The sequence below is a fragment of the Simochromis diagramma genome, unplaced genomic scaffold, assembly GCF_900408965.1.
Source record: "Simochromis diagramma unplaced genomic scaffold, fSimDia1.1 OVJJ01000705.1, whole genome shotgun sequence".
Taxonomy (NCBI): Eukaryota; Metazoa; Chordata; class Actinopteri; order Cichliformes; family Cichlidae; genus Simochromis; species Simochromis diagramma.
In genome coordinates this window covers 4,596,697-4,624,560 of record NW_024387448.1, presented here as the reverse complement: position 1 = coordinate 4,624,560, position 27,864 = coordinate 4,596,697, and the positions used below count along the sequence as shown (strand labels likewise).

The 27,864-nt window shown below is 40.9% G+C and overlaps 1 protein-coding gene across 3 annotated transcripts; it reads left to right on the top strand.

The window, feature by feature from the left end:
• snphb (syntaphilin b) lies at positions 1-27,864 on the top strand. Of its 3 annotated transcripts, XM_040013830.1 has the most exons (7): positions 1-322; positions 11,556-11,684; positions 15,689-15,841; positions 20,034-20,213; positions 20,709-20,816; positions 21,566-21,715; positions 22,183-27,864. In XM_040013830.1, exons 2-7 carry the CDS (start codon positions 11,635-11,637, stop codon positions 24,173-24,175), a joined length of 2,634 nt encoding a protein of 877 aa, XP_039869764.1. In that variant the 5' UTR covers positions 1-322; positions 11,556-11,634; the 3' UTR covers positions 24,176-27,864. The 3 variants fall into 3 exon arrangements, with proteins under 3 accessions (XP_039869764.1, XP_039869765.1, XP_039869766.1); XM_040013831.1 differs by lacking the exon at positions 15,689-15,841 and having other exon boundaries at positions 4-322; XM_040013832.1 differs by lacking the exons at positions 15,689-15,841; positions 20,034-20,213 and having other exon boundaries at positions 5-322.

Here is a 27,864-nt window from a genome sequence, read left to right as displayed (position 1 = left end):
TGGTTAAAGAAGCTTGCACTGTAGCTTGCACTGAGCTGAAGCCCGACAAATGAAGCAGTGTTTCCCTTTAAAAAGATCAATCTGACGTAACGTGACGCAGATGCTTCCGTCCATATACCCTTGTGCCTCTCCTCCTCACGCGGCAGCCATCCAGTGCATCTCCCTGCATCCCTCCTGACTCAGCCCCCTCTCTCCCTCCTCCCCACGCCTCCTCGGACTCCATCAGGCGGAGCTCTTGGTGGAAGAAATGAGGGACACAACAACAACCATGGCGATGGAACTGTGGACGGACTAACAGCGGTATACGGGAAGCCGGGCACAGGTAAGCGGGGCCGGGTCAAGCCCGTTTATGGAAATCATCGGTGCCATCCGTGGATGCTGCAGAGCTCTCTCAGTGCGGAGAAAGAGTCTGCGTGTAGTGAACCGAGTGGCTCACAACAGCGGTTAGAAATAATAAGTGAATGGAGCCCCCGTGCAGGGAATTTGTGGAGAGTAAAGCTCTTGGTTGTCGGGTCAGGCTGTTTTCTGGCCTGTCTGTTTGTTTTGGTGCAGCTGATGGAGGCATGATGATGATGATGTTGATGCGCAGTGCGCTTCCTCCGGCAGATGTTTTCGCGTCTGGTCATCCTGCGCGTCCATGTTTGAACTCTCACGGGCCTTTGGGCGTCAGATATAGTACACACTGTCCACGCAGCGTCACAGCAGACAGTTTTTAAAACCCCTGGCTCCGCATGCACAAGCAGCTCACACTCAAAGTGAGTGTCATCCATGTTTGCAGGCGGCAGAGTCGTGACGGGCTGCCTGGCGCTGCAGTTTGACCTTGCAGCATTCCTGTTTTTCCACTAACGTAACGTCCTGCCTGACAGATGACAGAGCCAGAGCTCTTTTTTCATGTCCACATGGCTTTTACTCTGATCATATCACAGAACAGTCTAGTTTCCGTGAGCAAATTCATTTGCGCACAGTTTTCTTTTACGGGTTTTCTGTCAGGCTTAAGCCTGATTTTAATAGAGTGGCAGAGAAGCGTAGTCAGTGAATGGATGGAGTTATGAAAGGAGTTTGATTGAAGATTCTGGCGCAAGGATCTCCCTGAATATTCTTGGCACAGAAAGCATATTGTGCATTTCTGTGCCAGTGCTGGCTGAAAGAACACTTCCTCCACTTTGTCATCATAAATGCTCAACGTTTTTTACAGTTAAGCAGGTAGACACCGAGAAGTACATGTGTGCAAGCAAAGACTGTTAAATACATTTGGACACAAATGCACTATGAGACACTGAGCCCATTTTCTTTCATCTCTAGCAGCTTTTGCATTTTTTGTGTTGCCATGTTACATGTCTTGGTAGTGATTGTCTTTTAGATTTGAGTTTTCTACTTTTGTGTATAACTGTTTTCAGTCTCTGTTTATAGGCTTTTGATCTTTATATGTAAGAAATGTTATTTTTGTTGTTCTCTGTCTCTTTGCCTCTACTTTTGTTTAATTTGCATATTTGTGGAATGGTTTTGGGTGTTGTTTTATTGGATCTTTCATAGTTGTTTTGGGTCTTTGTAATTGTTTTGAATCGTTTGTTGCCTTTTTAAGGAAATGTGTGTATTTGTGCACTTAATTTTAAAGCCATTCCATTTCCGTTGCCATTTTAAGTTCTATTTTCATGTTTAAATTGTTTGTTGTTGAGTCTCTTTTATCCTTTCATTTTGAATCTCTTTTTAGATACCCTTCAGAAAGGGGCTACCAGACCCAGGCACCCAAGGAGTCACAGGGGCTCTTGGGCATCTGAGCCTGTTCCTTTAGGACTGTTCAGTTCTCCAGCCACACTTATGAACCTTAATTAATTTATGAGGCCACATACGGTCAGTACGCTGTCTGAAACAGAAGTCCAATGCATTGCTGCAAGCTGTAAGACTGAGCTGTCCTTTGCAGCATTGCCATCTTGTCAGCAGCAGGCTCCTTCCTTCATCCTGTTCTTCAGCGCACCCAGCCAATAGCCACTCTCCTTCTGGTCACGTTCCAAACAAGTGGCGGACTGACCGTTGCCATGGTGACGTAGTCACCAGGCAAAAATGTGTGCCATTTATCCAGATGCACTCATGGAGAGTAAATTTTAGGAACAACAAGCAGAATTATTGATCCTTCAAGTGTGGCACTGCTCTGGTGGTCTCTCAGTATATGAAATGCTCTTTGTTCTATTTGTTGTAGTGTCAATCAAACCTTCAAATCCATGAATGCTGCAAAGGAAGAAAGGGTATTCCCTTTTAGTATAGGTATAGCCCACATGTGCAGTAAAACATGTCACTTTGAATTCCAGTTGTTTGCACAATATTTCTACAGTAACTGGAGATAAGGTTTAGTGGCTATAAAGAAGAAAGAGCAGGGGAAATAGCAGAAAGCTTAATTTTACACACAAATACACATACGTACGTACGGCGTGTCTGCGGCCCTCGGATCTCTAGAGAAGAATGTGTACTCCCTGAGCAGATAGTGATTTGTAGCTGAAGGTTGCTGGTAGTCTTTGGTAGCAGTTGTTAGGTGAACCTGGTCGTAAAGTCAGTACTGCACAAGCAACCTTCATATAATTGGTTTGGCTGCTAGATTGCTGCAGTCACCTGTTATGTGCATGGAAGATGATGACTTGCTTGCAGACTGGGGTGGCTGTAGCTCAGGAGGTAGAGCAGGTCATCTGCTAGTCGCAAGGTTGGTGGATCTATTCCTGGCTGTTACTGCTACAGTCATACTCCAGTACATCTGTTGGAGTATGAACTCTGGTACTTCCATCAGAGTGTAGTGTTTTTAGGTAGAAAAACTACATGTATAAATGGATGAATGAGGTAAGTTGTATAAAACACTTTTTAGTGCTCAGGTAGACAATCAGCCCATTTACCAGATACTCGCTAAATAACCACCAAGCAGTAGTGAAACCTGAAAAAGTGCAGCACAAAGTGTCATGGCTACTGAACGGACTCACGCGCAGACAGTTCTTTCAAGGAAACAAAAAGGGGATTTATTTACAATAGGGATCACCTTAGTGCAAAATATATGTACAGTGAGTTGGGAGGGGGTCCAGGGCTCCAGGGAGAGAAGGGGGGGGGAATCCACACACACACGCTTCCTCTTCCACTCAGTCACTGCCACCGCTCCTCCGCACACACGCACTCCTCTTCAGCCGCACTCGCTCCAACACTCCACACACTGCCCCACTTGGACAGGTCCGGTGATTCGGTCCAGAATTCAGGTGGTTCAACGTTCCAGCGGTGAGCTGCTCTGTGCCACTGCCTTAAATAGCAGCTGGGGAAATCAGCCAGATCAGCCGCAGGTGGACACCATCACACGGGTGCGTGGGCCAAGAGTGAGAGCCCGTAATGAGCTCCACCCAGGCAGAGAGGAGGAGGAGAGACAAAAAACCAAAACTAACAACAACAAAACCTGTAGCCAGCGTGGGCCAACCAGAGAGACACGGGGACCGTGACACAAAGAAACTGAGAATGTTTGCTTTAATGCAACGTATGTCTTACTGCTGAAACCAACACATTTCCAAACACTGCAACTTTTACTATGAAGACAAACAGTCTCTCTTTGCATTCACACAAAATTCACCATCACTTAGAGACCAAGACTAGTGATTGGTGGTTGCAAGGGGGTCAACGACCAGCCTCTATGCCTCTGTGACTTACTTTAGCAAAGGACTTAACAGGGAATGGCAGCAACCTCCAGTAACCACTCACCACTGGTTTCTCTAGTGGCCAGTGTTTGCCTGGTCACCAAGTGGTGTTTAGGCCTGTGTAACTGGAAGCTAAATGTTGCTACAGGTAGATAAAGACAACCAATTTAACAAATTGAATCATTATTACAAATTGTTATTTGTAAGGTATTTTCCGTCACTGGGATGACAATCAAGTGTGAGTATGCACCCCTGTTTTTACATTACAAAAACAGAGATTAAAAAAGTCTCGTCTTCACAACATGTTGGTGGAAATACACAAGTGAGATTTCTTATGATCTCATGAAATCTTCCAAGTTGTTCAGCTGAACACAGAAAAAAAAATAAAGGAATAAAAATAATGGTTTGGAACAGCCAAGTTCAAGTCCAAACCTTAAAGTTATGGAAGGAAACTTAGCAACATTAAATTATGTTATAAACTATAAAATGGGCAAAAGATCCTCCAAAGTCGATGCAGGACTCATCAACAGTTATTCAAAAGATTAGCTGCAATTATTGCTGCACAATGAAGTCAAACCAGAGGCTAAAATCAATTTCCTCTCATTTTTTCAGTTTATATGTTTGATTTTGGTCCTGACGATCTTTTTTGTGTTCCATCTCTCGCCCTTTCGTGGCTGTTCACAGTGAAGAATTGAGTACATACGTTACTCAGGAGATGGTGGAGACCAACAGAGAGAAAAAAGAGAGCAGATATTCTTCTATCCATCCAGTGTTCACAAAATTACCACTTCAGATGATACACGCCTGAAATAGGCAGGAGAGATAAGCAATGTCAATCGACAGTGAAAGAGATTCATGTAGGCAGTGCTGAGTTGTACACTGTAATAACGTGATTATTGATTTCCTGCTTTTATCAATGCTCTTTGGTTCACACACGCTATTAGCACGATCATTTAGGCTGCAGCACTCTGGCGTGGTTTCATTTGCTGCTGCTTGGCTCACTAATGACAAACCTATGGTGTATTGGATATTTTGAGCATTTGACCTGATTAAGCTCAGACAGCCCCTTAGAAATCCAGAAGTGCTTTTTAACCAAAGCCAAATGAGGGCAAAAGTCCAATAAATGCCTGATGTAACGAAACTATAAGAGCACCATTAACCCTGGTGAGCTTAAAAGAAAAAAACAGTCTAGTTATTATTGATTGATTATATTTGTTCAAGGATTAGAACATTATTATTTTTTCTTTGTTATGTTAATTAGTAAGAGCACTGCTGTAGCAGCTTTATTGCTGTGCTCTGCTGGACCTTATTCTGCATGCACTGCGGCAATAGGGTGACTCTGCAGGACTGGCCTGATCTGCGTTTGCTGTTTTGACCTCCTTACTGAATGTGTGAATAAGTTTGTATATGCTCATGGCTCATGTTCATGGGGAAAGGCTTGTAAGAAAGAGGAGCTGGTCTTCACGTTGCCATCTGTTTTGAGAAACTGACATTGTGCAGCCTTTACTGCAGTGTGTATTTGCATCACTATCAGCTGCAGCTATAGAGACTCGCTGTGGGTAGGTTTATACCACTTTTTATTGTGAAAGGGCAATAAAAATTGATTCTTTTTAATTGCACCTCTCTGGAAACCTCAATTCAAGATTTTATCGGTCAATAACAGCTATTTGCCAGTGCAAATGCCAGTACCAATTAAAAACGTAAAAAAGAGACAAACACCCTTCATCCATGTAACGAGTGTTTCCATTGCATAGTTTGTTCCCCAGAGTGCACTCTGCAACTTCCCTGTCGGCAACATATGTTTGGAATGCCACAAACATGACAACCAGCTGAGCCAAGCAGAGCTGGGCAGAGCATAAATCAAATAAGTGCTGCACTGGATGCATTTGTATAAAACTTCCACAAAGAAATGCAGAGGATTAGTGACTTCTGTGATTGTTATGAAACAAAGTCCCAAGTGTCTTGTTGTTTTTTCCTTTAGCTGCACTGTAGACTGCAGAGACCAAACCTGACGACGGCTAACAAACAGATCAACCAGCAGATTTTTAGTTATTTCCAGTGTTTTATGTAGTGTTTACATGTAATTTGTCCTTTGTAGGAAAAATCCAGGAAACTAGCACCTCTACCATCAACATCATAACCATGTTTTTTTTTTTCTTGTGTAAGACTGTTGGTATTTATAGCACTTATGGTGGAGGGTCATATTGTTATGTTTCCCCAGGTAGGATGCTACTAGAAGCTGCTGACTGTGCTGTATGTTAAGATAAAAGAATGAGTCATCATCCAGTGCGATAGAGACTGTTTACATCAGAGAGCCGCAGTGTTTCATTCAGTCTACAGATTTATTATTGAAATCAGATGAGGAGTTCACTGCTTGTAAATTCTTCGCCTTCACTAGTTTGGGAATAGTGTAGCAAATAAGACATAATTAACCTTTGACCCCTAACACACGGAATATATCTAATTCTGACACTGTGACGCTGGAGCCAGCATCTGTGTTGGAGAACTTCCTGGTGCCTAAAATATATCCATACATTTCTAATACTTCAAATGGACACAGTGATGGTATTTCATTCATTGTGATCTGCTTTATTTTGCCACCTTTTAATTACATTAAGGTATTATTCCATGAAGAATTGTCATCCATTGAAATGCTAAAGACTTTAATTTAAAATAATTACAGAAAGGATTGCTTGTGTATTAACATGCTCTCTTTTTATGTGTAATAGCAACCCTGACCACAAGCTGAAACACATTAGTAAAGGACTGTGTTCTATATAAGAACACTTGTTGCTGTATATATATATATATATATATATATATATATATATATATATATATATATATATATATATAAGAACACTTGTTGCTGGAGTTTGACCTATATAAAAATATATCTTATATAAAGGATGGATGTCACCACTGTGACATCATCCATTGCATAGCTCGGGCCCAGCTTCTTTTATACTGATAGGCCATCTTATACTATACACTGATTTATCCTGATCTGCACCATTAACTATGACTTCAGTTGTTACTGGAATCAACCAATGGGAGACAGAGGCCTTTTTTATTAATAGACGTCTATGAAACAAAACTGCATTTTAAAACTAAAGGAGCCATTCCTTAGAAAGAATGCAGGTGTAAAGTTCTCCCAAATTGGGTTTCTGTTTAAAACCCAGGAAGCCATCTTTTATTTACAGTCTATGTTTGTCTTTTATTTGATCTTTCTCATTGATCATTGACCCCCTCAAGGGCGGGAGAATTGTTGAATTGTTACAGAACAACCACAGTTGCTTTGTAAGATCAACACTCACCCACAAGCACATCCAAACACACACCAGAGGTGTTGAATGGCTGTTCTGGAATAGCAGCAGTGACTCAGTGTTCAAGACCCTATGGCTATCAAGCAGTTTATGAACCTCTGGTTTCCAGCATTTTCCTGTTTATTAGATAGGCTTGCATTATGCATTCAGGAGGCTCTGGTAACTGGTGTGAGTCACACCTTCACACACACACACACACGCACAGCCTCCAGTCCCCCAAGTCGTGAGTTATGTTACCACTGCAGTCTGCTCGATCTAGATGAAAGACTAAAGGAGGAGTTTAAATGCAGACTTGTGAGTCTGCATTCCTCTCACAAATTATGCTGTGCATCCTGGAGTAAGTCAGATCTTTGTTACTGTTTAGTACTGCCTGTAAGTACTTTCACGTACTGACACTGCAGAACATTTGTTGCAGATGCTCTGAGATTCATCAAGGTCACATCATGGCTGGACAACAAGGACACGCTGTCTTTCATGAGAGACAATGCACTGTGTTCTGCTCCAGACACATGGGGGGGATGAATAATCCTGAGTTTGTGAATGTGTGTGTATGTAATCATGCCATTCCATAGTCCTGTGTGTCCAGAATCATCCTTCTTTCAAACCTCCTTCCTTTCCTCAGTTACCATTCTTCTCGCAACACGTGCTGTCTTCTCCTTTCATCTCATTGGCTCCTCTGTCCTCCTCTCATCCTCACGTTGTCTCTTACCTCCTCTCTTTCCAGTTTTGTGTTTCCATGTCGTCAGCACAGAAGCTGCTTGCCTGTTCAGCACACTCAGGCTGGGTATGGTGTTGCATAACAGGCCTAACTTAATAAATCATCTGCATCATGTGGTCTGGTGTGGTTTGATCTGTGGTGACAGCAACCAAAGCAGGATGACATGCTGACTTGAAGTTAGATATAAGATCGTTAAGACAGCTAAGATTGGTAGATATGAATTATAAGCTAAGTAAATTTTTGCTCTAAAAAGTCAAAAACAGTGAAGTTAAGAGAAAAGGTTTTAATTGTCAAGGATCTTTGCCAAATGGTATAATTTAATGTAGATTAGACACACTTCCATGCTGGTTTCACTTTTCAGATCTACAAGTCACATTCATTATCTAGAGGAGCTTCAGAGTCCAAATACAAAGAAGGTGTCTTACCAGCTAAATTCATTGTTTATATACAAATCTAATAATTACAAATACAAAACTAATAATTAATATAAAAGGTCCAAAGAAAATGGTATCTACTAGCAGAATAAGTTCTCTTGCTTATTTAAACTCAGCTAGTTGAATAAATATCTCTGTAAGCTGAAGCATTAACATTTCTCCTCACTGCGTTGAAGGAGACCAGAAAACAATGCCATAGCATTTTTCTTCCAACACCAAACTGTACAGTTGGCACTCCGGCAGGTAATGTTCTCCTGACATTTGCCAAACCAGACTTGTCCATCATAGTGCCAGATAACGAAATATGATTCATCACACCACAGACCACATTTCCACTGCTCCAGAGTCTAGTGGTGGTGTGCTTCACTCCGCTCCATCTGACACAGCATTGTGCTTGGCAATGTATGTTTACATGTTGCAGCTCAGCCATGAAAACCCATGCCATGAAGCTCCTGGAACATAGTTTTTGTGCTGATGTTGCTGCTGGAGGAGATTTAAACTACATACTACAAAATTTGCATCTGTAATGTTAGATGGGCTGACACTTTGTGTCTATGTTGCCATGGTTCATAAATGCTTCCACTTTGCAATAATACTACCTACAGGTGGGATATCTAGGAGGAAGGAAATGTTGCAATTGTGACATCTAATTACAGTATCACGCTTGAATTCAGTGAGCTCATTAGAACAACCTATTTTTCACAAATCTTTAAAAGGACATACTGTGTGGCTAGGTGTTTGATTTTATACACCAGAATATATTATATGCTTGAATTTAAAGATAACTGTGATCCAGTACTTTTGTCCCTATAGTTGATTTCCAGTTCATGTCACACCATCAGGACCCATCCATCCATTCTCTTCCACTTATCCTTTTCAGGGTCAGGGGGGGGTGCTGGAGCCTATCTCAGAAGTCTTAGGGCGAGAGGCAGGGTACACCCTGAACAGGTCGCCAGTCTGTCACTGGGCTAACACACAGACACAGACAACGATTCACACTCACATGCCCTATGGGCAATTTAGAGTTTCCATTTAACCTATCCCTACTAACTACATGTCTTTGGACTGTGGGAGGAAGCCGGAGTACTACAGTAGATTCTCTGTGGATACATTTTTCTGTGATGTGCTCCTGAGGCTGGCTCTCTGTCTGCTTTGTGTTTATACCAGGGGTCAGCAACCTTTAACACCCAAAGAGCCATTAGGACGCGATTTCCACGCAAAAGAAAACACTGGGAGCCGCAAATACTTTTTGACATCTAAAATGAAGATAACATTGTGTATATATTGTTTTTTACCTTTATGCTTTGTGTGAACAACTAAGGTTTGTTGCTTGTGAAATCCATGAAGTGCTACAGAGAAAATTACATTTTATTTATGTAATTAACATATTTTGAACTCTTAAAGAAATATAACAAAAGGAAAGACACCCAGCTGAACTAAAATGATCCATGTAGCAAACAAAAACTGCTGTGAGCCGCCACCCTTATATCGCCTTTGGGCTTTTGGAGCCTTGACCTGACTTTTAACAAAATAATTGGGATAAAAAGCACTATGCTGCTAAAAACAGAAAAATAGATATTTGCAAAATTCTGCCTAAATATGTATTTTACCTTTTTAATGTGTGTTGCGGGGCGTGGTCTGCTGCGCCGCTGCAGGGGACGCGGACGCACCTGTGCAGCACCCGCAATCACGCCTCGCCGCCTTAACGTCTGTGCCATCTGTGCTGTCGTGTTGGTATGTGTCGGGCTGTGAGCTGAAAAGCTACAGCCGGCTGTATGCGTACAGCAACCGTGTGTGAAAGTGGTCAATAAAGAGATGCTGAAAAGCGTGTTCATGCAAACATCGTCGGGTCTGCCGTGATATGTTTACAATGGGACTTCGGCCCCTGAACCTCTGCACACAGCGTCTGCAAATCGGGGCTGTACGAAGTCACTTAATCTTTACGCAGGGCTGTAAACTGTCATCTGTGAGGTGTGAGCGGTGTTTGTTTTTAACATAGTTCACGGTGGAGAACAGCTGCTGACATAATGTGGATCCGAAGATCCATAATTGGCCTACCTGCTGAAAGTCTCGATAAAGGCATGGCGTTTCGGCGGGTATACCGGCTTCCGCGAGTGTGACGCTTATTTTGAGCGATCAAAAAATAATAGAATATAATTTTATATTTCAATATCACAACACTCCTCCAATTTAGAACTACAGGTTAAAAAAGAAAATAAATAAACATAAATAAAATACAGTTCAGCTAAATACTTAAAAAAAACAAATTTATTTTCCCAAACTACGCGGAGCCGCACTATAAGGACTAAAGAGCCGCATGCGGCTCCGGAGCCGCAGGTTGCCGACCTCTGGTTTATACAAAAACACTATCATAAGGATCGTGTGTGTTTTCATTAGGATAGAGATTTGTGCCACTGCGCGGGTCTGTGGTTTAGTTTGCTCACTGCTAACTATGCAACAATACATCTTAGACCAGCTTTAAAATCATGATAGAGAGCCGAGGAACAATGGAAGAGGATTTAAAGTTAGAGCTCAGATGTGGATGAGGTTCTACAGTAGGTAGATTATTAGTATCGACAGGATTTGACTGAAAAACTGTCTTTCATTCAGCTTTGTTCACTGACTTTAGAAGCAGAAGAGAATATGAGCAAGGCAGTCATGGTTGATAGGAAAACAACACAGCAGAGAGGTGTTAATGCAGGAAGCTGACTGACAGCAGGCGTCCTGCGTTTCCACACATACAGAAACCTGCCTCTCAAGGGCCCACCAAATTGTCTGTGGTGTATTATTGATGAGAATAATCCTCCTCTTTCCCCCCTCTAAGTTCTTTTTTCATCCGCTTTTCTCTCTCTTAGCCTGTCTTTCTCTCTCACAATACAACTCAGCAGGATGTTATTTGTAAATATTTTTGGACGTACTTACACTACAGCTGTGGCAGAAACCTTCAACATGTATATATGTGTACATTTACAGATTTATTCCTGCTAAAAGGGAGTTTTTTCTTCCCAGTGTTGCCAGGTGCTTCCTCATAGGGGGCTGTAATATAAAGCGCCTTGAGGTGATTGTTGTTATGATTTGGTGCTATGTAAATAAAACTGAACCAAATCTGTCCAGATGCAGATGCAACTCTCACTTCTCTTTGCTCACCTCTGCCCCTGTTATTTGACCTGGAAACAGACAAAGAAGTGGTGACTGGCTAGTTGTACCACATGATTGCAATGTGATTTGTTGCTGAACGCTGATGTCCACTCTGTGCAAGCTAAGTGTCAGCTTGTGTCAGTAGCACAAGGGAGCCTGATGAAGCCATCTATAGCGGTGCACATGGGCAGTCAGCAAAAATCACGCTTTATTTGAGTGTGTAACAGTCCTCTCTTTCTTTGTGTGACTCTGTGTTCACTCACTGCCTATGTATTTCTGTCAGGCTCCAGGCTCTCAGTATAGAGCTGAAAAACCCAGAGAAAAGGTTAGAGCACAAGAAACCCAAGACGTTGCCTGGCTCCATGTCTGCCCCTGCTCCGCCCAATCAGAGGTCTACATCGGTCTCTCGCCGGTAAGTAGAGTGAATACCTGTTTTGTGATACCAGTGCTCACCGTTGATAATTATGGGATTTCTGTGCACTGCAAGGTAACCATGGTTGAAAAGTCTGCAGGGAATAAGTATGTCATATTGTACTGTAGTGTCTCAGAGCCCTGAGAAATAAGTAGAGAAAAATTCATTTCAGTGATTCATCGTTTCTTAAATACTTTTTGTCTGTAAAATAAAAAAATAAGAAGCAAAAAATGAGATTCATCTGCTAAAAACCAGTAACTTCTTTTTATTGTACTCAATTCGACCACAAGAGTGTCCTGCCTCATGATCTAAACAGAGTAAAAAGTATAAATACTAAACCATCCCTGAGTATTGTGTGGCTTGCAGGCAACATCCAGGCCCAGCCTGGTGAGGTGTGAGGTGTGCATGAAGGTCAAACATAAAGAAGTACACATTTTGCAGTTTATCTCATTTCAGACACCGAACACTCTTCAATAAACTCCTCATCTCCTGTCTTTTGCAATTTTGTGAGAAATCATAATTCAGCTTTTTTGCTTTTACTTTAAAGGCAGCTGCTTTTTTTCCACTACTTTAAAAACCTGTGTGTATGCAATTGAATCCAGCATCACTGTAAATGTTAGTGATAATAGTGTTGGTGCTTTTATTATGCATGTTTCACCTCTTCATTGCCTAACTGTAACATCTACCCTTACCAGTAGCGGATAATAAAGAGATAAAATTAATATTGTGCTGAAATGAGTTCAGCTTATTGGTGCAGTCCTTGCTCTCCAGTTTTTTCATATAAAGCAAAGCTGTATTTCCTTTGCAGGAGCTTTTTGTTGGCCTCTGAGACTCCACACACTCCCTATCAAATTGTGATGGGAGACTTGGGCTTTATATCAATATATACTGATTCCCCTTAAACACAGAACCTGCGCTTACATTGTCGGCTCATTTTTATCCCACTAATTTGATTCTCCTGGTAGATTGCCCTGGTCATTACTGAAATGAACTGGCTTTGTCACCCACAGAACTTTCCACTCCCATCAGTGCATTTTTACAAGTGTGGCATTATGCTCAATTGCTCCGCAGTAAATGTTTTTGTGTAAATAAATAAATAAATTTGGAGTACAAACAAGTGTCAAAGACTGGAATAACTTTTTTCTTCTGTTTCACTGATGAAAAACAGATTACGGGACAGATTATCCTGTCAAAACCCCATTTTGAATTGTTCTTAAATCGTCTTAAGTCAAAAAAGAAAGCTGGATTATCTGTATAAAGTGAATCACATGACCTCACTTGCTTTTCGTGGATGTCATTGATATCTTTGCTGGTTGGTTAAAAAGTTTCCAAAGAGTTTTAACTTAGGACCATCTTTGGGATCTACAAGTTGCGCATTGTTAGTTTAAAACTTTAAGTTTTTCTGTTATCAGAGACCAAAGTCTCGGTCTCTGATAATATGTAGGAACCATCGTGAAATGGAAGGAGAAATAGAAACATGTTCTGTAGAACGATGGATTGGCGAACATATGGTTCCCCAAAAACATGCAGCTTTCCAGCAGTGATAATAATATATACACATATAATAATAATAATAATAATAATAATAATAATAATAATAATAATATACACAGCTAGGACTACATCACAATACATATATCTCAAAATATCACCTTTTTATAATGTTCCTTTCTAATCTTGCTGTCGTATCCAAAATAAGGTCATGCTAAACAAAAAAAAACTTTTTTCTTTGACTTGAAGAAATTTGTTTAACATTTAAACCTATTTTCTGCATATTCCAGCATATAAAATAAAACAATTTTTTGCGTTTACACTCACTCTTTCAAATAGATGCAAGTAAAACACAGCAAAAATAAATAAAATAAATGAATAAATAAACAAGATTCAGCGGCACTAACTCCTGTCGCTCTTAAGTCTGTTTTCACCTGTTTTGCAGGAGTGGGGCTGGTGGAGGTTTGCCCGGTGTCAGTGGGGGGGAATTTCACATCCCCAACAGTGTGTGTGTGTGTGTGTGTGTGTTTATCTTTAACAAATATTCATAGTCAATGTGGTGCCACTTTTTAATAAGTGAGAGAAAATAGGGTGTTTTAAAATTAATTGACAGTTGTTTCAAACAGTAATAAGTAATTTAACTCCATTAATGAGTCTTTTATAAATTCTAAAAATTTTCAGCAGCGATTTAATGACGCGTGGGGTGTGCGCCTTTAAGACTGCAGTGGGAACTGCGAGACTTGAGCTTTTTCCGACACGGTTAGCTGTCAGTATTTATGAAGGATTAAAAAAATATAAATGAAAAGTTAAGGCAACATTTACTGTTACTGTTACGATTTGTAGCAGCAATAATTAAACATATACAAAATTACACCACCAAATGGCAAGCTGGCATTGCAGTTAGCACTGAAACTCAGTTATCAGTACTTTCAGTAAAGAATGTGTAAAAATCTTCTGAATAAACAGTTAATGAAACTGCTGATTGCAAACCAGGAAAAACTGGCATGTGTTACTTTGTATTGTAGCTTTATAATAAGTCAAATTGTAAAAGACCAACATATCATATAAATATATCTGTCTTTATTTAAAAAGTGGCACCATGCTCAGTTTGTTTCTGTACTTCCTGTAAATAACTTGTCTAAGACTTGTTGATGAATAAATGGACCTAAAATTGAGAACTAGAGTGCTATGAAAAGTATTTGCTGCCTTCTTTTTCTTTTTTTTTTTATTTACTACATTTACATGTTAAGATCATCACACATTCCACATTCATTGTGCCCTTTCCAAATGAGGTAGCACTCTGGAATCCCGTCCCACAGTGTCCTTACAATGACAATAAATCTTACAAATTTTAATATTAGACAAAGATAAATACAAAATGCAGTTTTTAGATGATGATTTCATTTATTAAAGGAAATAAGTTATTCAAACCTCCTTGGCCCTACACGGAAAAAGTAATTGTTCTCCCTAATTAAATAATGTATTGAATAGAATAGAATAGAATAGAATAGCTCTTTATTATTTACGAAATTGTTGTGATCAACCACATTGTTCACTTTCACTAGTCCATCCCTCAGCTTGTGTCCTGAACCTTATGCAGCACTAATCCAAAACAGTAAGTCCATCTATAATTTTGGAGTGTTCAAAGTAAGTCTGGATCTAAGTCCAGTTAAGATGTTTTGGCAAATATCTTAACCTCTTTTTTGAATTAAAACATTTCTGTAAAGAAAAGTGGGCCAAAATTCCTCCACGGCGATGTGAATGACTCAGTGTCAGTTATTGCAAACGATAGATTGTAGTTCTTACTGCCAAGGGTGGCGTAACCCGTCATTATTGTTCCACCAAGGCCAGTTAGGTTTAGATAACTTTTTTCTTTTTATATAAACTCAGTCTGTTTGTCTAATTTTAACATTTGTTTGAAGGCTGTGAGTGTGCCAAGAAGAAATTGGGAAGGGGGCAAATACTGTTTTCATAGCAGTGTATGTTCTAAATGCTGTAAATAGCAACCGACTTGAACAGAGTTTATTGAGTATATTGATGTTCTCTCCTCTAGCCACTGGACTAACCTGGCCTGTTTACTGGACACAGGATAAAGGATAAGATGTATTTCTTGTCTGTAGGGACCATTGTTGACTTTTGCACAACCATTAACTTGTTTCGGAATGTGAATGCTGCAGTAATATTGTATGCATAATGTGTTGTTATATACTTAATGCATGAGTGATGGACATTGCTTTTCTTCTGTGGTCCAGTTTGACACTACCAGTACTTTAATACCACAGAAAGCCAATGTGTCGTTTCTGTCAGCTGATGTGTTAAATAGTCTTTGCTGTCATCTAGCTGTTTCTTGCTATGGTGTATGTGTTGGGCACAGACTGATAAATGGTCTCTTAAACTGGAGCCAAGCTGAATCTGTCTGGAGGGTTTAATGTTTTTACAGGAAAAGTTGTGTTACTACAGACGGATCAACGTGTAGTTGTGGTGTCCTCCTCTCTCTTATTTATTTTCCTCAGATTCAACCCTCTGAAGGTGCTGCAGCCCAAACGTCGCTTGCAGCAAATACTGGCGTCCTCGCCCGTGCCGGTACCCAAGCCGGCGTCTGGGTCGGGGACTGCTGTGCCAGCCGCCACAGCACCAGTGGCCATTCCTGTGCCCGCGCCCCCTGCGTGAGACACACTTCAGTTACAGTCTGAGAGAGCATGCTCCATAGCTGTAGCTGTAGCTTTGGCATGCACTGTAGCCACTAAAACCAAAATTGGAAATTAAATGTTGGAAAAATAAACAACAGCACACAGGCAAGTTAAGGTTCTAACCTGTGAATAATGCAGTGAAACGTGGTCAGGTTAGGATTAATCTTTGCAGTCAGGTGTGTGGCTTCTCCTGTCAACATCACCTGTTGCAAAGCTGCACAGCTCACCTTTTAGGGAATTTCAATGTCAACGATCAGGCAAGCGGATGGCACAAAGTAGACTTTTTATTTGAGTCTCCTAATGCTGTGAATCTAGTTAATTTCTCTTTTATTTGGTAGTTTTCATGCTAAAAACATGTATTTGTGAGTTTAATAAAATGTTGGAACAGAACAGATCCTGATCTACCGTAAACGGTGTCATAGGATCACAACTGCCAAAAGTAAAAGTCGATTTTTTATTTGACTGTTGTTTGCACTGAAGACTTTATCTAAGACGCAGTACTGAAACTCAGAAGTTGGGATAAATATTTATCCCCAGCATAGATAAGAATAATTTAGCAGACACAGACATGTATGTGCAGGTAAACTGAAGAGTTTACCATCAGTAGCTAGCTTGTTTAGTTAGCTAACATTACCTCTGGATGCTAGATGGGTACTTGCATGCAATCAATGCTAAAAGACTTATTCTTGTTATACAGCGTAGAGCTAGTTGATGACTTATAAGGTAGTCCTGTTATTCATTAAGATTTAGCTTTAAACTATGTAAAGCAACAAGAGACTTTCAAAAGGAGGTCTATGTATTGAATTTGCCAAAATCTGCTATATTTTCATTTACTTTAGATGATGTTTGCTGCAAGAAAACCTGCACCATGCTACTGTTAACATAAAGGCTAAAGGTTTATGATTAGTTTAGTGCGGAATTAGCATAGTTCTTTATAGTGCATTAAATCTTAAAGCCAAGATTATCCTCCGTTGTGGACACAGACATGGACTGTTGGAGACCCATAGGCCAAGTAGTCATTCCTCTTATACTACTTTGTCACCTGCTTGTTCTTCACCTGGGGAGCATGCCTATTTGGTGCATTGTAATGTAAAAATGTGGTCCCAAAAAAGCAGGCATGCCTGGAGTCTATTATACATAGGGCTATAGCAAAATGACTTCTGTTTGACTTCATGATATCTTTATAAACATTCTTTGATTGGAGTTGTGGCCTCGGTTGCTATTTTCAAGACTTATCCAAAACAACATGATGTACTTTTTAAAATAGATAGATATAGATATAGATAGATAGAAATAGAAATAGATTCAACAATAACATAAATGCCTTGTGTGACTACCATGGATATGATAAATCCTGACTGAAGTGTACAAAAGTCAGAATGGTAATGTGGAAAATGCTCAAACCAAATCAGAGGGTAGTGTCATTGTGGCTACTTTCAACACATGTATACAGTCTGTGGCCTGTAAGGAGCACAGAAAGTGGCAAGAACTGTGTGCGTGTTGTTGTGTCACATCACCTTCGAGTACAGAGTCTGTGATACTATCATGTACTTAAACGCAAGAATTGGTGCTAATCTTTCAAGGATTAGGTTTAGTGGCTACATGCACGGTAGAAATGGCACGTTTAATGTGCATACTGTGATCACTGGTTGACCGCAGCCACTCACTCAACAGCACTGTGTGAAACACTCATGTGCAGCAGCATTGCCTGTAATGCGAATGTGCTTTTGGTTTATCGAGATATTGTTTACTAAATCAGTTTCAGCCTCTTGAGCAAAGTTGCTTTCGTAAAGGAATATCTCTTCACTCCTCTCCACCCACTCATGCTAACACCTGACAACTGGGAAATGCTTGCCTCAAGCAGACAACACCCACACCCCAGACATTAGTTCCATCCCAGCAGATGGCTGGGATGAACTGTCACGCCCTAAACACTGTTGTACTGTGTATTTTCCAGGCTCAGTGTTTCTGCTGCTTCTCTCTCCCCATTTCTGTGCTATCAAGTGTTGAGCTGTCAATATCTGGCTTCCTCCCTAATTATGTAACACAGGACACGGTGACTCAGTTCAGTAGCAAAATATACAGTAAAAAATGGAAACAACAGACGTGCGTTCAATAGTAGTTTAAATATAATGTATCTGTCTATTACAAACTGTCTCCAGCGGTTTATTACATAATCCAGGTGATTAAGGTTTTTGTTCTTCTTACTTGACCTCATGCGTAAAATTACTTTTTGGAAACTTTGCTGAACCTTAGCTGCATGCTCAAATAAACCCTGAGTAAAATTATTATTAATCTTTTACAGGGCACTCAAAATTCAAAATTTCATTTATAATGTTGCAAGAGTTTTTTGTTTGTTTCTTTGTTAGGTCATTTGTTTGTGCACACATGTGCATGCATGATTTCATACACCACTAGTTGGACTTGGTGTATTGCTTAATTTTTTTTTAGAAGTAAATTTAAAAACTTTTCCATAGGTGCTTTGTGACAATAACAGGACAGTAATCAGCTTCTTCTCCGGTAACTTCCTCATTGTGTCGATGGACTTCAGCTCCATTGTCTTAGACGGCAGCAGACCATAGCAGTCCTTGTTCTACTCTAGAGCCCTGGTGGAGTCAGCTTAGCAGCATTAGTTCCAAAAGTCTTTGAAGTTTTGATTAATGTGGCCCTCAAGCTCACAGCTGAACTCTGAGATGATTAAGACAGCCACTTACCAATATCTAATAATTCAGTCGTCAGCTGTTTATCTAGCAACTTCCTCAGTTAGTAAAATCCTGTGACAATTAAAAACAGTCAAACAGTTTTGACCTGCAATTGGCAACCGTGGTCTTCTGGGAGTTCAACATAGCAGCAATTGAACTAGTTCTCCACCAGCTGTGCATTTGGGTTTAGAGTGAACCTCCAGCTTGTTCCAGATCTGCAAGATTAGCATTGTAAGCTGCAGTCCATGATGGTGGAGCTGGAGAAAGAAAAGCTAACAGAAGAAGAAGCTGAGGACCACCCGAACAGTGAGATGGTCACTTTGCCATCATGGAAACATGACATACTTAACAACTGCACTTTCAAAATAGAGTGAAATGAACTCATGAGCAATTAAAAAATTTAGCCAAATTGCAAAAACATTGTGCTTCATTAGTTTTTCTGTGTTGGTGAAATAAGTAAGATACTATATGTATTTCTGGGAAACACTGGCTATCATCAAGTTTGATATATATATTTATATATATACATATATATGACATGAACAGCGAAAAGTTTAAAGACAGAGATGAGTTATATACAAGACTATGTGCATGTTTAGTGTGGAGTTTTCGTGTCCTGTGTCCAATACCATCATGGCTGTTCTGATTGACCCTGCTTGTCCTCCCCTCCCAGTGTGGTGTCCAGTGATTGGGAAACAGTTATGTCCTTGTTAAAGAACAACAGTAACTCAGTTGGTGAACATTCATTATAGACTTTAAAACCACACAGACGCTGACAGAAGTTGCCAATCACAGATAACCCTTTTTTTTTTTTTTATATCTACCACTGATATAATTAAACTGTACTAACAAACTGTGTCATGTTTTGCTGGATAGTAAAAATGCCTAGAGGTGAAAATATATATACACCACCAATTCTACTCTTTGATATTATGTGGTTTTACTTGGTCTCTATAGTGGTTTTGCACAGGTGTCAGTTGTCTTAAAGTTAACTTTTTTTTTATTCACTTGTTTAGCTAAGCTAGTTTGCACTTGTCATCAAAAGTGGGGGGGAATTTCTATAAGTTTGCTGAGATATTTTTGTGAAAGTGTGTTGCGAGTTAAAATGGGGCGTTTATGAATTATTGTTGTTGCCGCTGCTTCCATGTTGCTCTTAGAAGACCTAAAACATTTTATCACTTGTAAATTGTGTTTCAGGATGCAGTGTTAGTTTACATTCCAGTAAAAGCCTCATAGCAGTAAACTGCTCCTATTAGCGGTGCAGTATAGGAAGCCAAACAGAGGAGCCTCAACATTGAAGCATGGCTTTTAGAAAGCAAGCTCTCCTGAGCCACTTCACTGTTTGAGTTCTTACACTTTACAATTATGCTGAGATATGCTAAATGTCAACCAATCTTACCTCCCTTCAGTGTGCAGCAGGCACATTGCCACCCTCTGTGATTTAACACCCTCTTGTCTCTGGTCAGGTTTGACTACTGCAGGTTCATAGAGTTAGACTACGTGCCCATGGAGTCAAGCTGTATGGTGTCAATGCGCCCAACTAAAGGCTATGTATCAACCAAGTCACCGACCAAGGGATACACTTCCACCAAGTCTCCGGATCGCCACGGTCGTTCAACAAACTCTCCCTCTACCCCTCGCTCCCGGTCTGTCCCGACTCGCTCTTCTTTCCTCCCGATCAGTCTTGATCCTTTAAAGCATGGGAATGGCAAGATGTTTTGCACTGCTGTAAATGTTTTGTGACGCCACATTCTAGAAAACATCCTGTCTAGTCTGACTCTCTTCTTCTTTTCTGTCTGATTGCTCTCTTTTAGTTCCCTTCTGGTGAAAACTTTCTTTTTTTATTTGAGTAATGCTAATTTGATGTCCTTTTCAGTTTCAGCACTGTTGTGAGTGCCAAGAGGAGTGTGTGTACTTGTTTCTCAGGCCGACATGCTGAAATATTGTACTCTGTGTATCTGTGTAAACCTGTGTTGTTTAAGCATGGTGGTGGACCTGGATTGAAGTGTTTTTCATTCATTTCTGTTTGCACTGTGGATCTGTTTGTCATGGTTTAGCTTAGCAGCTCACTTAGTGTCTGGACTGTGGTTTCATGGTGTTGCCAGGAACACATTAACATGTCTCCTCTTACTGTGTACCAGGCGCACTCCGGCTGCGGCCAGTAATAGAGATCCCTATGGAAACGCTTCTCTCAGCAGCAGCAGCAACTCAGGCTCATGTAAAGGCAGTGAATGCAGCCCAACCAAAGGGTAAGAGGTGTAGCACATTTCTACTAGCTCTTGTACCAGCGTAGTCCCAATGCTAGAGCTAAATATGTTTGCAATGTGGGCCACCGATTCTGATTCTTCCTACTAATGTTTCCCCAAATTCCAACACTAACATTGCAAAATACTGCAATAATGCACCACTACTGCATTGGTGGAAAAGAGGTATAACGTTAATGCCTTGGGATAGAAAATGAAACTCTTTGTGACTTTGTCAACTCAGTGAAAACAGAACTTAATATGATTTGCTGTCTTATTACCTCAATTAGCTATTTAATTAATATCCGTCTTTCAAAAAAATGAAGAGATATGGCTGCCAATTCACATTTCTGTAATCATTTTTATTAACTATTTTCAGAATTTTAGCGATGATATGACACAAGCAAAAATTATTTACTCCAGTTCGCTTTCCAAAAGTATGAAAGAGCACATTTGCAGTCTCTTCTTTTTTCAGTTTATGCTCATTGGTTGAATATGTGAATGACAATATGGTGAGTGCTGTTAAAAAGGAAAAAAGCCCACATTACTGATAAAACTATTTTGAAGATAAGCAAAAAGTTATTTGTGATATCATCATCACCGATGACTTAGACCTCAGAAGGTTAAGAGTGTTTGAAACTCTTAATTCTTAAAATAGTGATGTTAACTTTCCTTCCATCAATTCTTTCTTAACATCTCAAAAAATGGAAAATATCACTTATTCTTTTCATAAACTGAAGTCCTGTCTTTTTTAGACGCCATCAGAAGTACACGTCATGTACAGACAACCATGGCATTCGGCCTCCTCCACCAGAGCAGTACCTCACACCCCTTCAGCAGAAGGAGGTGTGTATCCGACACCTGCGGGCCAAGCTAAAAGAAACCATCAACACCCTGCAAGACAGGTGAGATACTGAGATAGGATGAGAAACTGACAGGTCCTATAAAGCAGCGGTCCCCAACCTTTTTTGCGCCACGGACCGGTTTATGCCCGACATTATTTTCACGGACTGGCCTTTAAGGTGTCGCGGATAAATACAACAAAATAAAACTAGTACCGGTACCGAAAAAAAGAAGATTTATTCATAACACACGTGAAAAGACCCAGGAAAACCGAGTTAACGATAAAAACGATAACAAAATAATGCTGAAAACCGATAAAAACCCCGAAAACCATACATTTCACACCTGAGCCTCAACTCTCGCGGCCCGGTACCAAAAGACTCACGGACCGGTACCAGTCCGAGGCCCGGGGGTTGGGGACCGCTGCTATAAAGCAAGGTTTTATGCTAGTTCTTCTTAGATCTTTTATATTGGTCTGTGCTTCTTATCGTCAAAGGTTCTAACCCTTTCTCTGTTGTCATCCTCTTAGGGACACGGAAATAGATGAGTTGAGAGGCCGGCTTTACAGAATGCAGGAGGACTGGGTTGAAGAAGAGTGCCACCGCGTAGAGGCTCAGCTGGCCCTGAAGGAGGCGCGTCAGGAAATCCAGCAGCTCAAACAGGCTGTGGATACTGTTCGTGCCAGGCTGAGCGATGCCGGAGGCCTCAGTGGAGATGTAGGGGTCCAGAAGTACTTTCAGGATATCAACGCTCAGAACCACAAGCTGGAGAACCTTTTGCTGAGTATGGAGTTGGCCCAGGCTGGATTAGCGAAGGAGGCGGAGGCTATGCCAGGCTGTCGGACCCGCGTTGGGGGTTCAGCACCAGCATCTGTTTCAGGAGAAAGTCCTGGCGGAGTACCCAAACTTACTGTAGGAGGAAGAGGGTCTTGCTCTTGTGATGGCTCCCCAGCCCGGTCTTTAACTCGGAGTTCCACCTACACAAAGCTGAGTGATCAGGCACTGGCGGACCGCAATGACAACGGGTCGGACTTTCCTTGTCTCTCAGGAGACGGCACCCAGGACAGCGGCTTTGTGTGCTGTGGGGAGAGTAACATCCCCAGCCGGGCTGACCTTCTGCTGGAGGCCGCATTCCTTTCTGAGGAAACAGCATCTTTACTTAATTCCTACACGCAGACCTTCTCCCACTCTCTTCCCCATTCTCATCCCCACTCTCTGCCAAACTCACTGTCTCACACCTACTCACATACCTTACCTCATTCTTTCCCTCACAATTTGTCCCACTCTGTGCCGCATACTATGCCACACTCTTCTACGTATGAGAAGCTGTGCACAGGGGAGGGGCTGGCACCCTTTCGTTGTGGTCTGGGTGGAGTGAGCTGCATGAGCCACCCCTGCCTCTCCCACCACCATCTGTACCTGCACCCGTTAAGGGAGACTGGCATTCAGACAGAAAGCTGCCCCATCCCTACAACAGCAGGGTATCCCTCCGATCTGGACACCATCGCAGAGCAACGTACTTTCCGGTCCCAGGCCTGTAGCCCCACTTCAACCTGGATGTCTGATGAAGGGGACGAGGAGTTGGACTCCATTACCACCACAACTTCAGTAACCACAGCAACAGTCATGAGTACAGCAACAGAGCCAATCCCCAAAACTCCAGTGGTCCCATCTTTACCACGGTCCGCCACTGTTGCGTGTTCCATGGAAAGTCCTGTGCATAAAGAGAAAGAGTACGGAGAGGAGGAGGAAAAGCAGGAGAAAGAGGAAAAAGAGAAGGAAGCTTTTGTGGCAGAAGAGCAGGTGGAGATAGTTATGATCAAACTGGCAGAAGAAAGGCAACAGACGCTGATTGGTTCCGTGGGAGAGAAGATAGGAGGGCAGGGTGCTGAAGAGAAGCCGGCTCAAGGAAAACTCTGTGATCTTGCTGAGATGCCAGCAACATGGCAGGGTGAGCTTAAGTTAAGAGGATGCTGTGGAGAAAGCAGGCAGGGTGGGACATCATTTGAAAACCTCGGAGTTGTGGACATGCAGCAAGAAAGCTGTCCTTTACAAGAATCAACCCAGGTAGAGACACCTCACCTGAGTCCGAGTCACCAGGGATCGTCTCCAGCTATAGAACAGCCTCACACAATCCAGCCAAGAAGGTCTACTTCCCATGAGGAGATAGGTGGTGTTATAGTGGTGGAGGTGCACAATGAGGACAATGATAACGGTGAAACAAAAGAGCACGGTGCCACAGGGGACACTGCAGAAGAGAACGGAGAATCATCTAGCTCTGGGACGATTCAGAAAAGCTACTGGAGTCGTCACTTCCTAGTTGATCTGCTTGCGGTGGCCATTCCTGTGGTGCCGACGGTGGCGTGGCTCTGCCGCGGTCCAGTCCGGGAAGGACAGCCAATGTATCACATAGGATCACTGCTGAGAGGCTGTTGCACTGTGGCGTTGCACTCGCTGCGCAGGGGAGGCGGGCTGAGGCACTACCCCGCAGGCGGGGGAGACTTAGGGGGATCACAGATATAAGAGGAAAATCTGCTCAGCACCTCTGTGGCCCTTAACCACGACCTTTCCTGTATAGGTTTTCTCTTGGAAGATTCAAGTGCAAGAAGACGAGGACTTCCTGTCCTGCAGTTTCTGCCAAGAATAGGCAAGAGGGGTATAAGAAACAGGAAATGTGAAGCTCTTGGACTGGCAAGCTCTGCCTTGTTTTGGTTCTGCTCCGCAATGTCTGTCACCCAATGTTCCTCAGCCTTGCTACCGAGATGTCTGCCAGCTCTACTGGCTTGTGGAAAAGTAAATGAGCTGATTGAAATGAATGATGCCTGAATCTTTGATGCTGATTGTTTCTTTTGATCTTAAATGCAGGGAAAACTGTAAAAGATTCATTGACTACTCAACCTATGAATTCCAACACATTTGAATGGTTGTTTGTGTATATGTGGCATATATGTATAAGAGCTTGTATACATGTGTAGCCAAGTTACAAAAAGCTACAGCTTAAATAAGTCATTAAGCAATGGCTGAGGGGAAAATCCACTCTAAATCAGAATTTACATGTTTCTACAACTGCAGACGGTTTTCATTGATCTTCAAGACTGAAATCTCAGAGTGTGTCTGCCATCATGACGTAGACACAAAACTCAGGGATGTTCCGAGGGTAGAAACACACAAACCTATTAAATTTGCTTCAAATCATAAACACCCAGCTGTGGCCAGTTCAGTTGTGCTGCCAAGTTAAACTAAATTAAGGTTTTAGTTCTCTCTCCTGGCCAAAGAAGCGTTTTGGTTGAGCTCAACCCCCCAAAGGAATGTTGTTCATCATTAAAATGACCTCTGCCAAAAATCCTATGTAGATGTTTATTAATCAAACACAGTAGGTTAATCTGAGGTGTGTATATGCATAGAAGCTGATTTCTAATTTTCTTTCATGCATTTCATGCATTTAGCAGTTTGAGGCATCTAAAAACAAAAACCATGATGCCATCACACTTAGGATGAGACTGTTTATAAGATAAGGTAGATCTTTATTGTCACTGTTACAAGAACAATGAAAGACTGTTTGGCATCTCTCCATTAGCAGCATGTAGATTTTTTTATATTAAAATTACTTTATAATAAAAGATAAGAGACAAATTTCCCACCTGTGGGACTAATAAAGGTTATCTTATCTTATCTTATCTTATCTTATACACAGATACATGCAAATGCCAGAGTCTTTTCAAGCTTTTCAGAAATGTGTAAATGTAGCATTTCCACTAAAAGCTTTTTTTTCCTGGAAATGATTGATTTAGGCCATAAAATTGCATATGTCGCCAGTCATTCTCATCTACTTATAATATGCATAACCATCACTTGAAACAAAAAACAGGCTTTGTCCTTGTTGAATGAAGTCTTCATGTTGCACCTTTTGTAGGAAGTTATTTAGTCTAATCTGCCAATTAACCTGATAAAAGCAAGTACCTTGTTTGATTTCTGCAATTTTTTTCTAAAGACTGCTTAAAAATTTCCCTGTACTCGACGTTGACATTAGAATGTGCACTTTAATTTCTCTTAACCTCTGCATCCCCAGGAGGCCAGCCAGAATCTCATTAATAATGAAGGAGATGTTACTTATTATAGAAAGTCCATGGGTGATTTACCTATTCGGCCATGTTCGTTGTGTTTCTACCCTGAGAGCATTACGATTAGTTCTCCTAAATAAATAAAGCTATTCAGATTTATTAAACTCAAACTAAGATCAATACCACACTTATAACTATACACTAAAAATGAAGCTCAGTTGAGAGCCAGCCTGAGTCTTTGCAAAGGTAAACTCAAAAATTAAAAAGCAAAGCTCTCTAAATAAAATCTTAGATTTGTTTCTGTAATTCATATGAGAGCTTTTGTTTTTGTTGTTTTCATTTTATGTATCTATTTATTTATTGGGGCAGTCTACTTGTTTGGGAAGGTAATAATAATAACATGCACATTATATTTTAGGGTGGAATATTTTCCATACTCAGTCATATTGTCTCATATGGGCCTTATCTGCTTAAGCTTGTATTCAAAGCAAAGTTGCCAGAACCAACATTTGGTGAAAATAACAGACCTCAGTTTGTGTTACTTAAGTTTAAGTTTGTGTTACTTAAAGTCACCTGATTAAATCTAATTGAAATGCCATATCACGATCAAACACTTTGTTTGTAGATCCTCACCGGCTCACTTTGGTATCTTAGTGTAGCTCTGAATGGAATGAGTTGTGCTCAGTCTGTGATCTGTGCTGTATATTTCTGCTAAACTTAATGCTCTTGTGGTGTAGTTTTAACTGTCACTCTGGTAGTATGTATTCCAAGTCAACTGTACAAGAGCTAGTCAGTCACTGCTAATAACTCCGCTTAATTTGTCTAACAGATCATTCTGAAAGGCATTTACAGACATCGTGTGCTACATCTCAGTCAACAGTTCAGATGTACATTAATAAGATGTCTGGGTTTTAAACGCACTTAGCATCAGGGTATTTTTTTATTTGTCTGAATGTGTGCATCACGAGAGGACTGTGATGAAAGATGAATGTGTAAATGAGCAAATAAGCAAATCATGGCTGGATAACTGAATGGGCCTGCTGGGCACAGATCTAACTGCTAAGACTGCTAGAACAAAACAAAAAGCTTCCAAGAAGTTGGAATGGGATCTGAAAGCTCACTAAAGAGCAATATGGCCGCAAGAGGGTGGAAAACAATTGCCAGTAGATAACAGACAAAAATGCTATGTAAAGGACTAATTCTTACATAACACTTACATACTCTCTCCCAGAGTACTCAAGGCACTCCATACAACATGCCAGATTCACTCAAGCACTGTCTTCTATGTTTTTAAGTGTTTTCTAACCACCATTCACACACATTGATGCTGAGATGGGAGAGCAACTTGGGGTTATTATCTTGCCCAAGAATATTTGGTATGCAGACTAAGAGGAGCCAGGGATTAAACCGCCAACCTTTACAATCAGTAGATGACCTGCTCTACCTCCTGACCTACAGCCACCCATCAGTCATATGTCAATATGAATGATGACAGAGTTTAAAACTACTCCAAAAAGAAACCAAGCAACTACAAAAATGACACAAAACAACTGCAAGAAACGTAAAACCAATGCAAGAGATGTCTAATGTCTACAAAAAGGTTCAAAATGAATTCAGAGAGACCTAAAGTGACTACAAAGTCATGTACAAGGAAATAAAACATAAAGAACCCTACAAAGAGACAGAAAATGACAACAAATACTAAGGTCTGCAAGACAGCTGGATAAAAAAACAGAAAGCAACTACAAAGAAAAAGAAAGTCGCTGCAGTGATATAAAATGACCTCAAAGATGTATAAAACAAACAATTGTAGAGGTGCCTAAACTGTACAGAGATTAAAATGACTTCAAAGAGATTTCCCAAATGACTTTGAAGCAGCAAAAACTTGCAGAGAGAACACAACTGTAGAGATGTCTAATACTTAAAAGAGATGCAAAATCACTTCCAAGAGATTTGAAGTGGCTACAAAGATATGAAACAATGACATCAAAGAGAGCTTAAGTAAATACAAATAGATGTGAAATTATATCTAAATGACTACAAAAAGATGTAAAAGGGCTGCAGGAAGAAGAAAAACAACTGCACAGACATAAAACCACAAAATGACACGGAGACACAACCACAAAGATGCTTAAAACAACTGCATACAAC